Source organism: Lutjanus erythropterus, chromosome 6 (assembly GCF_056507025.1).
Source record: "Lutjanus erythropterus isolate fLutEry1 chromosome 6, fLutEry1.hap2, whole genome shotgun sequence".
NCBI classification, from domain to species: Eukaryota; Metazoa; Chordata; class Actinopteri; order Lutjaniformes; family Lutjanidae; genus Lutjanus; species Lutjanus erythropterus.
In genome coordinates, this window is record NC_139322.1 from 16982463 (window position 1) to 16994566 (window position 12104).

The 12104-nt window shown below is 39.8% G+C and overlaps 2 protein-coding genes across 5 annotated transcripts in view; one reads left to right on the top strand and one right to left on the bottom strand.

The window, feature by feature from the left end:
* The window catches only part of nkain4 (sodium/potassium transporting ATPase interacting 4), a 65248-nt gene extending 64493 nt beyond the window's left edge, over positions 1 to 755 (bottom strand). For all 3 annotated transcript variants that reach the window (XM_084720912.1, XM_084720910.1, XM_084720909.1), the window contains exon 1: positions 429 to 755. In XM_084720912.1, coding sequence (XP_084577038.1) covers positions 429 to 482 — 54 coding nt within the window. In that variant the 5' untranslated portion in view covers positions 483 to 755. The remainder of the gene's footprint in view (positions 1 to 428) is intronic.
* An 8151-nt stretch (positions 756 to 8906) lies between these two features.
* The window catches only part of LOC146325105 (uncharacterized), a 62366-nt gene continuing 59168 nt past the window's right edge, over positions 8907 to 12104 (top strand). For both annotated transcript variants that reach the window (XM_084720913.1, XM_084720914.1), the window contains exon 1: positions 8907 to 9376. The gene's annotated coding sequence lies outside the window, so the exon portion shown is untranslated. The remainder of the gene's footprint in view (positions 9377 to 12104) is intronic.

Genomic DNA, 12104 nt, shown 5'->3' on the forward strand with positions numbered 1-12104 from the left:
TCCTAACACCAACAGAGCCATATGTTTTCTGTCACAACAGTGAATTTCCTCATGGATCAGGAAAAGAAATAAACAACAGGATGTAGAATTTGCTTTGAATGGCCACAAAACACAAAATCTATCAACCTAGGGTCATGATTTCTAGTCGAACATGAGCAAATATTAACACAAGCAAGAGGAATGTAAGAAAAAAATATGAAAGCATGGATACTTGTTTGTAGTGTGGGTCTGGTACTTAAACTGAGTTATAGAACTTTAGGATGTACTGATATTTCTATAATATATCCTGTTGTCTGATTTCAACATGTGATACTCAGCCTTCAACAGAACCTAGACTCTTCTTTGTAGTTTATCACTTTTAAAACACAGCACTACAAGATTTACAACTTGTAAAACAACAAGTAGAGAAGAAGCGTGGCTCAACTCACCAGCTGTAAAGTGCAAATAAAGATGAGAGTGCATCGTCCGCTGCAGCAGCCCATTGTGTCAGCGGTGAAAACGTGACTCTGAGCCGGTAGAAAAGGACTTGGAAACGGGTCGGAGGAGCTCTGAACGTGCCGACCACCAGACTCAGTCCTGATCCAAACACCGGCGTCCCATTCTCCTCTTGTAGTCCCTGTGTCTCACTGACGAGCCAAAAAACACGCGGCAGCAGAGATCTCCTCTGGCTGGTTTACCAGGTCTGTGTGTGTGTGTGCGTCTGTCTCCGCTCCAGCCGAGCACTTGAGGTGACTGACTGACTGCTGGGTGGGTGGTTGTGAGCCGGTGTGTAAAAGGAGGAGGAGGAGGAGGAGGACGGTTGGGAGGTGGTGGTGTCAGTGGTGGGGTAGTCAACCAGAGGAGGGGGGGGGGCACTGGGATGTGGCCGACTGACTGAGGGCGTAGACTGGTTTCTGGAAACTGTTAGTGGTGGGCCAGAGGGAGGAAAGTGAGTGCTTGTTAATTCAAAATCTTTTATCAGAGGTGCCCAATTTATTGCCATGGTTACCGAATACATTACCATAAAAGCACATTTAAAAAAAAGGCGTAATTGCAGTTAGAATTACAGATAGGAAGTAAAAAGTCAATTTCTGGCATTTATTTGTGGGGAAACGTTAAAGATTAATACTGGTGTTTGTTAATTAATGTTAGAGTCTCATTTTGACATTAAACGAGCGGACACAGAGTTAAATTAAGCGCTTTTAATGACGCTACTGCTGATGGAGAACCGGCGCCATCTTGTGGTGACATGATGAGACACACACTGAAGTTTCAAGACAGTCCTGCACCGCACATTATACAGAAGTAGTGATTTATTTAACTAGGTGCACTTTTAATATCGACCAATATTAGGTTCGCTATCATGTGCAATATTACTTTGAACTTTTTCATCATTATAACCTTTATCTAGAATATTAGTTTGGATTTCATGTGCAATGTTAAGGTCATCATCAGATGCAATATTATTTTTTAAATTACTTTTCGATATCACTGCTGGTACTACTTTTCTTTTTTAGCTTATGTTCTCTTACTTTTTACTTTTATTCTATTCAGCATTGTTGTTTTGCATTCACTCCTTGTACACATTCTACTTTATATTTCACCTCATATTTACTAATCTCACAAGAGTTTTCTTCGGGATTAGTAAAGTTCTGTCTTATCTTATCTCATCTTATTTTACCTTTTGGGCATGTGAACTTACAGGCTAGAAAAAAGTTTTTCAAATGACTGTTATCACAGTCTCATACGTTTTTGACATTTTTCAGACCCTGAATCAACAAAGGTCATTTCCACCACATGTAAATATAGGATATACATATATATATATTTGACATGTGTCACCGTACAATAATATAGGACTATTTCCATCCACAGTTTTTCCATACATCACTTTTTACATTTGTGAACTAAATTAATTGTCACAAGAACCAGGCAGCTTAATTTACATCCACTGAAATATAATGCTGACTTTGGTAGGTACTGTTTTGAAATTAATAAGTTATATTATTACATTAAGTAGAGTATAATCACAAATTGTTGATTAGTATTTGATGTATGTGGATGTAGACACTCTTGGATCTTTAATTGAAAACAGTAGAAACATTTATTTAAACTTTTCTGTTGAACTGCAATTCATGGCGAGGCACACTGGAATCTAAACTGAGAAAACTCACAGTTTCAAAGCAAATGTCTTCACTAAATTTGCAGAGTTTTGATTCAAACAAACTCTTCTGGAATACATATGTCTTTAAAAGGTTTCCCAAACTATAATCTTTTGTTGAGACGGTCTGCTTTTCTTCTTTAAAGACAATAGAATCTTTGAGTTTTAGAAACAAGAAACATGTTTTTTTTAAAAAAATGCTGAGTAAATGCATTAAAGTGAAAGTGAATAATGGTTGAAAATAATACATTTTCAGCAAATTTATTTGTCAAGCACCCAAATAATTATAAATTGGGCTTTGAGGGTTCCTGAAAGTCACTTTAGGTTTGACTTAAACATTTAGTGAATCCAGTTACCTCAAAATGATCGGTTTTCTCAACTTTTTTTTACAGTGCGAAAATGTACATAAGCAATTAAGGATTTTAAATATTATATATTCATATAGGTCCCCATTATCTTCTTTTCATTTCTTTTACTATCAGTGGGACGCTTTCTTGGTTAAATTATTATTTTTATTACTATTTTATCACAAGGTTCTTGACTTTCTATTCCTACTCTTGTTCACCTTCTATACCCCCCTTTTGCCTCACCCCCCTTTCTCTCCCAGTCCTCTTTGCCCTGCCTCCTTTCTCCACAGAGACCTTTTGTTTGGATCTCCATTTGCCTTCTGGGTAGCCACTGCTCGGTATGATTTATAATAGAAAAGATCTTAAAAGCAACTCTCTCTCTCAGTCACCCTCCTCCTTCTCCTTCTCCCTCCCTCTTCCCTCGCAGTACACGGAGGCAGGTCCCACCTCTCCCTCCTCACCAGCTTGATGAATCTTTTACACGTCTGCGGGCTGAGTGAGGGAACACTTCACATCTCATTTCATCACCCACTCCTCCGCTCTGCTCCTTTAAAGTGCCGCTCCTCTCCTCCTCTCCTCTCCTCTCTTCTCTTCTCCACCGTCCCACGTCGCCCAGCCCACCTGCGTCCAGCAGGGCCCAGGAGGAGCTCCTCCCCCATCACCAAAAATAACCTTGGGGTATTTATGGAAGTCAGCGAGAAGGCACGAATTGGGTAATTTGAGGGGGGAAAGCTTTTCTTTCATCATGAAACTGGAAAAATAAGCATGGCGATCAATCTGAAGCAGCTTAAGCATCATACCAGTGGCCTATACAAATACCCCCCACCACCTGTATCTGTTCTGTGGGTCTGTTGATGATTGATTGATTGATGTGCTTCAGTGATTTTATTCTGGTCAAATTTCCTTGTCTCAAATAAACGTTCTCGGGCACATACTTTTTCTGTTATATAATCTCTTCACAGTCAGGTGGCGAATCCTGCTTTGTGGTTTAGGTGTTCCCAAACTTTTTCATATTACGCAATAGATGCACACTAGACCACAGACCCCAATTTGAGAGGATTTTGTCTCAATGAATCCCTGCTGAGATTTCTTTAAAATTTATTTTGAAGATAATAAAGTCTTCATTGTCATAAAATGATCAAACTAGGTTAATCACTGTCAGGGACCAAGCAGTGACGCAAAGAGGAGAACAGGACTTTGTTGAAAAAAGAGGGTTTTTATTTATCAAAAAAAAAAGCCAAACAACATAAACCAGGAAGTTAGTAATTAGGCCTATAAAAGAGGTCAACAGAATATAACTATACTCAAAAAATGACAACAACAAAACAAGGTGTTACCTGAACAAACTGACCTCACAAATCAAACATGAGGGAAGATATATACTGGCTTGGCCAAACCAACTAACACAAAAGGGGAAAACAAAATGGGTATCCACTAAAACTAATACACAGGAAAAAGTAACTAAACCCAAACCCCCCTCTGACATGGCTGGAGATGGTATGACCTGATGAGCTGGCCACAGGATTTAACAGGTTCCACTGCTTGGCCACACCTTTTGCCTGTCCAGGAGGAAACCACCCCCACCAGCATGGTAACTCAAAAGAAGACAAAGAAAAATGATTAATACAACAGAAAATTACTAAATTTAACCTTACAGTGTGAAAATGTGTGCACTCAATTTAAACAGTACAAAGCTAAAGGAATATAAAGACATTTTAACTCAAATAAACTGTAATGTGGACCTGAATTGTTTGGGGTGTGGTTGACTGCAAATTAAATTCACCTGTGCGTTGAACAAAGAAGTGAGGTGAGTGTGTGCATGGTTTTACCCTCAACAATCATCATTACAGTCAACCAAAACAACTAACGCTACTCATTCTATGTCATTCCAACTTCCAAAAATGAGAAAAATTGAAATATTTACGTAATTAAAATATTTCCAATTCAAATATTTAAAATATTTTAACTTATCTCAAATATGAGAAAGAAATATGGTTAAAAACTAGTAAATGGACTGTGAGTTAAAATTGTTTAGTCAATTTACTTTTTTCAAGGTCAAGAATGATCCTTCTTAACCTTTTATTCTGCTGTTGCTTGTACTGTGTGAAATATTAAGATCCAGAACACAATGATTTTATGTCTTGTTCATCATTCTATAAACATTTCACACCAGCTTAAGTCAATTATTTGTTATCTTTGGAAGCATTTTTCTATCATTTATATATCAGGGGTCCAGACCTTTGAATCCACCCACTCCACTGACTTGACTGAATATGGAAATGGGGTGTAATGAGTTGAAAGTTCAGTCTGATATGAAGTTAAGATCGAGGCTTTTTAAAGTCTGAGACTGTGGGTCTTCCCTCAGATAAAGCTTGGTAAAAGTAATTTACTCACTTAGTTTCGCTGAATTCCTGGATGTCTGTGGGATCACGGTGGTTATTTGATCTCATAAGCAGTCGACAGTTAAACCAAGATAGCCTAATATGGCTGTTTTTAGTAACGTTTGACTAAACCAAATCCATATAAAAATCTCTTCAAGGACATTTATTAGTTTCTGAGTGGAAAAAAACAGTAAAATTCCCCAATACTGTATTTCAGAGCAATCTCTTTAACCAAATCACACACTATTCTATGTGATCTCCTTTTGATGACTAATGTAATCACTTCCATTGTCTGAGCCTCCCCTGAAACTGTGTGGAGCCCAGGCAAACTTCTAGATAGTTTTGGTGTGAGTTACAGAGTTTTGGAAATATCAGCCACAGGGATTTCTTGAATATAATGGAACTAAAAGGTGTGGAGTTCGTGCTTATGACAGGTTCATGCATCCTCCTCGGCTGAGCTGTAACCTCTCATCCATGAGTAGATGCACGCTCCCTTCTCTGCAGTGGATTTGAGAGGCGGGTGAAGTTTGAAACTGCTCACAACAAGGTCTGTGGATTATCTTGAGATTTCTGGGAAAAGACATTGCTTTCAAGTTCTTCAAATGTTTTTTTTTCTCCTCTTGGCACTTTGAACACCACAAACTGGGTGCCATCTAATTCCTTTATATTCAAGAGAAAGCAGACGTCTCTATGTCGGATATCTCTAAAACTTCAACTCACACAAAAACTGTCTAGATGGATAAATGGCACTACAGAGCAGAGGAAAAATATGTTTTTTTATTTTGGAGTAAGCTGTCCTTTTAAATAAGGACTGGCTACACAACCTCAGTTAGTGAAGATGGACCGACTAGCAGGTCTAACATGCTGTTAACTGTAGGAACTATTTTTTGTGTTTAGTCAAGTGGCATTAAGCAATTTGTTTGTAACAGACGACATGTTTCACTGTTACTTACCGATGCAGTAAGTGCAAGAGCTACTAGTAGAATACATTAGTGACCGTCCTGCACGTCTTCCGCACATGAAACTCACTCATTCACAACTGCATTTCTTATGAGAACATGTTTTCTGAATGTGTGCCATAAATGTCTGCATGTCTGTGTGTGTGTGTGTGTGCGTGTGTGGTGGTGGGTGGTGGGTGGCAGAGAGTGAGACTGAGACAGGGGAGAGCCAAGGCTGAAATAAGGTCACTATTATAGTTCTATTAGAAGCCTTGATGGAGGTTCTCCTTGTGTTCCCATTTTGCCCATTTTACCCAACACCTCCTTATCGACTCACTCTGTGCATATGTGTGAGTGTGTGTGTATGGTGTGTGTGTGTGTAGGGAACACTTCTTTCATGACAAGTGTGTCCAAGCCCTCAGGGGCTGCTGTTCTCCACAAAGACACTAATGTGAAGTGACAGGACAGCCAGTGGTGTGCTGCTCTGAGGGGACCTGCATTGTGGAGGAGACCCAAGAGTCTGGCTCGTAGTGGACAACAATAGCAAAAGGACCTCAAAAGGACAAGGCTTTTCTCTCTTTGAAAGCGTCTTAGGCTGTCGCTTTGAGTTCCCACTCCCTTTTTCTTTCTCTGTTTTTTCTTTTTCCCTCTCAGTTTCTCTTGTCACACGTTTTGGTGCTCAAACCGCCTGGTGAGAACCCCTTGTGCAGAGACACACTCAAGAAAAGTCTGTTTTACTTTTATCTAACAGCCAATTCCTCATTTGTGAGGCCGGTGGAAACATGAGCACAAAATAGATTGTATCCTTTCTTACACTTACAGCAGTCTGAATGACCTGATTTCCCTAAAATACTGTGGTGAAAAAAAATTGTTTGCTCATACCACTGGTGTACAAAAAATGAGATTATTCTGGCTGAAATGTTGTATGCCACCTGGGGAGCTGCTGAAACAACACAGAATATTTAGCATTTAACACCTACTAAAGCAATTGATATAGCATAACCTAACCTTAAATCAGCAACATGAGATGCTCCCTTCAGCTCTACAGAACATTTATCAGCACAAGCTACCCTACATAGCTGCGAATTACAGCCACCACTGGCCGTCTGACAAGCATATGAATGCTTTCTTTATTTAGACCCATGCTCATAAAAGTTTAAGATTATGCATGTGCCCTTGGAGGCAGAGTCTCATTGGATTTTTCTTCACTATTTTGCCACGAAGAAAGTTCCAGACTCAATGAAGAATAAATACAGAGGCTATTATGAGGAGCATGTCAATAATTTATTATGGGATTATGCTTTGGTGAAGAAATAATGGTCCCCAGAATCATTTTTGAACAGTTGGCGTTCTTCTAAAGATGGCCACTAGGAGGCGCTTGTCTGTGAGGTCGGTTTTAATTGAATGGGTGCCTTCACAGTGGCGTCAAGCCAGACACAAGCTGGAGAAGTACAGGAAATTGTGTATGTTTCCTTCAAATTAAAAGCATACCTTGGGTTGACTGCTGCTTGTGAAAGGCTTTCTTCTTTACTGTATTCGGTCAGTAGAATGGCCTGACCTAAATACTATCTAGATTATACGCAGTTCATGATCTAGATGCATAAATTGTACACGAAAAAGAGCAGTGAAATCAGAGCAAGAAGCTCTCCGAACCAGAAAAGTGGGAGGCTGAAACAACTTAACTGCCCCACATCCACATTAGGTCCATTTGAGAGAAAAACACACCCACTTCCCTGTGGAAATAAGAGTTTCAAGAAGGAAAACTTTAATTTTATATACTAAGCAAACAATTTGTGTATAGCTCATCAGTTGATTTAGGCTAAATAAAAGTATTGTTTCTTCCTATTAAATCCATATCTAAATTGTTGTTAGCTGGGCTATTCTTCACTATCAATATAGTGAATAGTGTCAGTAGCTCAAGACCATACGCTTAGGTTCAAGACTTAATCCAAGGATGAAGAGCCTGATGTGTAGCCCTAAAATGAGGCCTTGGTTACAATCTGTTGTGGTAAAATTATATAAAATATAGGCCTGTACAATTAAAATGCTTCCAAACATATGGTATACACTAATGTTGCATAACAAACAACTACCTTAGGTAACGCAGAAACAGAGCAACACGGGCATACCTGTGAAGTGAACGTGAATCAAATTTTCACGAGTATTTTAGCACTAGTTTGGTGCACATAAAAACATAAATATATTTCTAATTCTGGTTCTCCTTATTCAACTAACAGTGACTATAGCCGTTTCATCCTGGATGGGTGGGAAATTTAGCCACATTAGCATACAGTTAAGCTAGCTGGTGTTAACAGTTAATGCCCTGACAACGCTGACTGTAGATAACTGAAACACAGTTCATTGCATTGACAATAATCTTAATTAATTTGTGAGTTTTATGTTCATGTAAACATTGTTAAATATATCAATACCAGAATACATTCTTATTTACTTTGTAATGTTGAGCTTATTCATATTAGTTTTAGGTCTAACTGAAAGTAACATTAGCTAAAGCTAACATTAGCTAAGCTTTTTTTCTATTAATCATTTCTATTTGCAATAGCAAACCTTACACATAGCTTAATGCAAATAATACTGTATATAAAATATTGTTCAAGTTTTTCTCAGTTGGCTAAATGTTTCACTGTAGGACCAATGATATTTTTTTGCAATGACCAACACATTTCAATAATATTTTGAATAATATCAAAATTGCAATATGACCAAGTGCAATATCCAGACTGCAAAGCATCAGTTTGTTGCAAAGGCGATGAAACAGCATCATTTAGTGTTGTGCTGCCTACAAATCTTGTTCTCCAGATGTAAGAAAACTTGGTTGTTTGGTACAGACCCCAGCAAATGTCACATCATCATGATTTCACTAGTTTTGTTCAGTCAAAATGAAAGTTGTGATGCAAAAATGATTATTCCCACGAAACGTGAGTCATATCGCAATCACAGTGTTTGTCAAAATAATTTCAGTATGATTAAAAACAACATATCGTGCATCCTTTGGCAAGCTGACATTAGCAGAAATAAGGAAGTTAACCATCATTAACATTTTTACTGTGTCTCCTCATTTGCTTTTTTTTTTGGCCCAACATAAATAATCTTTCCTGCCATTTGTTAATGAGTGTTTTATTTTGAAAGCTGTCACCGGAAACCAGTTCTGCCATTCTCTCTGTCTTGACAGCGGTTTCAGTCACATGGTGCTGCCTCACGGAGAGCTGATGGAGCCAGATGAGAAAGGCAGGAGGCGAGCCCCTCCGGTTGCGCGTCAGCATCCCCTCAAATAGGAATCCGCTGCTGTCACTTGTGCTCCACATACAGAGAGACGGACGGCCGGAACCCCGAAACAACAATCAAAGGCGAATTACATCTGGCGCGCAGCTGTGTTTTTTTGTTTTCATGTGATGCCAAAGAAGAAGAGTAAGGTGAGGCTGTGAGGAGGCTGCTGGAGCTCGGCAAAGAATGATAGTGAGGATCAAGGCGCGCTGTCCCAGGAGAACTCATCTGAAGAGCTGCTGGCCCTGAGACACCGGGATGCTCCTCTAACGCACCGGGGGGCGAGTGAGTACAACACACTACATCTGTCTCTCTGTTTCATTCCGGCTCCACTTTGGCCACATCTGGACAGTTTTTTTTTTTTTTCGGACCGTTCAGCGTCTTTATCGCACGAGAATGATTCCACACTCGATCCCACCTGTCTGATCAATCATTCATAGGCGTCTTCGGAAAGTGCAGGTCGGTCAGTGAGGTATGAAAGCTGCCTTTGCTAATTTGGAAAATGGTGCACTTTAACCCGCTCCTGCACAGACAAGCACACGCACACGTAACTTAATGAATGCATGCATGAAGCTTTAATATCATGCAGTGTTATCATTGCACTGAGTGTTTGATTGGGAGGTCGATCGTGTCCCTTTAAAGTTTTGATTAGAGCGAACATGTGTTGCACACCGCGGCCACAGTGTCAGTACGAGGCTAATTAATAAAGCCTTTGTGAGGGTCTCTCCTATCACGGGGACTCATCATTAATCCGCTGATGGCCCGGAGGGCGTGGGTTGCTGCTGTACGTGATGATAAGAGAAAGGCACCACCAGTCCTACTTACACAGTAGCAGGGTTGATTAATTATGGACTCAGAAGTGATGAACTCGGTGCGCAAGAGGAGACGCGGACATGTCAAACAGAAACGGTGGCTTTTAATGTCAGTTTAATGCTTCATTTTCAGAATTCGTCAGTGACAGGATACAGTCCTCTTTAGTACCTAAAAGCAATCTTATTTTTCCCTTTTCTTGCAAGAACAAGGGTTGGGTCAGAATTCTTTGAAATGTAACATAATCCATTGGATTACAAAAAATGTAATCTAATCTGAATACTTTTGGATTACTTCAAAATCATACACTGAAAATATGGCATCTTTTACTAAAACACTGAACACGACCACAAAAAAACTGAGTTCCTCAAATACTCCTTTTTCTTTCTTAAAGCTACTACAAGGAGTTTTAAATTGGGTATGAAACAGTCTCAGTTTATCACTGATACATCTATAGGACCTGCATAAGTTAACAAGACCATCCGGAGAAGATCGGCTAGTCCTAATTGTTTTTATACCTGTCTCTCTTAAAATCAGATGAAACAAGCCTGTGTTTACAGTTTCCTATGCAAAGTTACAGTGACTAGCACATCAACCAGTAAAGAGGAAGTAAGAGGAGATTTTTATTTAGATAATTTTATTTTTTATGTTATATTTGGTGGCTATTATGGTGGAAGCACTACCTCTTTTTTCCACAGGGGCCTCCAAAATCAACAGTGTTGGAAAGTTCCTAGTAGTGGCTTTAAGCATCTCATTTTCAGTGCAGATACAAAGCAATTTTGCATAGTTAAAAAAAATGGACAAAACAAACAAGTAAACGCATTTACAGCTGCCATTGTTAAAGGATTAATAATGTTGATCATTCATCCCGCACCTTTGTCCACCCTTAGACGCCTAAAATGTCTTAACATTAGGGCTAATGATTATTTTCATTGTCCATTAATCTTCCAATTATTTTATAGATTAAGCAATTGGTTGTTTGGTCTACGAAATGTCAGGAAATGGTGGCAGATGTTAATCGGTGTTTCCCAAAGCCCAGGATGAAGTCCTCGCATGTCTTATTTTGTCCACAGCCCAAAAGATACTCAGTTCAGTGTCGTAAAGGACTTAATAAACCAGAAAATATTCACATTTAAGAAGCTGGATTTGGAGAATTTTGACTGCTTTCACTCAGTTACTCAAAACATTAATCGATTATTAAAACTGGTCCCCATCCCTCATCAAACACCCTCCTCCCTGCAAGTGAATCTAAGTTTCTCCAAATGGAGGATCCCGCCCAGCTCTCTGTCACCTCTCACATGAAGGTAGAGCATCAGACTTCTATAAGTTTTAGGTTAAAAAGCAGTGTTAATTATTGCAACAGCTATAGCTCTAAATCGGTCTGCAGTGGTGTTCTCACCTGTAATAAGCTACAGAGTGAAACACTCGCAGTGCTGCTGAATGTGTGGGTGTGAGTAGAACTTCTATAGCAGGCTCAGTGCATGTAGATGAATGAAATCCACTTACTATGCAGCAAGGGTTTCCATACCCAGTGTGTGTCTCTGTGTGTGTGCGTGCCTATGTGTGTGTGTGTGTGTGCGTGTATCTCACCTCATTACACTCATTGTGTTGACTTAAGCAGGAGGGTCACCCCTGAGGCCCGTTCTCCTGCCTTATTGGGGAGTGATGCCCTGAATTACACCACACTCGGGCTGATTGCAGAACTGCAGGAGGAGCACATTGGAAGAGAGACGTTTCGGCTTCAGTTTACGACTGTTATTTTGACCGAAATACCCTACACAAATGTGACGTAGATTTCCTGGTATTACACAATCGGCAGCACAACGAAGCTGTCCCCCCACTCACTACAAGTGCCTTTTGTTGAGAGGTGCTTAACTCTTGGATCTCCTATATTTCAAATTTGCGATGGAGATCCAGCTCTGGTTCGAATTCTGGGCAATTATGTTCACAGCCTGCCCACGCACACTTTGTACAGGAGCTCCTCTATTCCTGGTTGTTCTACAAACTGACAAAAAAAAAAAAACTCTCTCCCTTACAGCCTGTGTGTACTGCATTTCTCCTGAGGCGTTCTCAATATTCTCCCTGTGTATGTATTAAACATCAAGCATGTCGAACTGGAGGCGCGGGGCCGAGCACTTTAAGGCAGAGTCAGCCTTCTGTGGAGGGTGACAGAACAGTCAGATGGCCCCCACAGGGCAGAGAA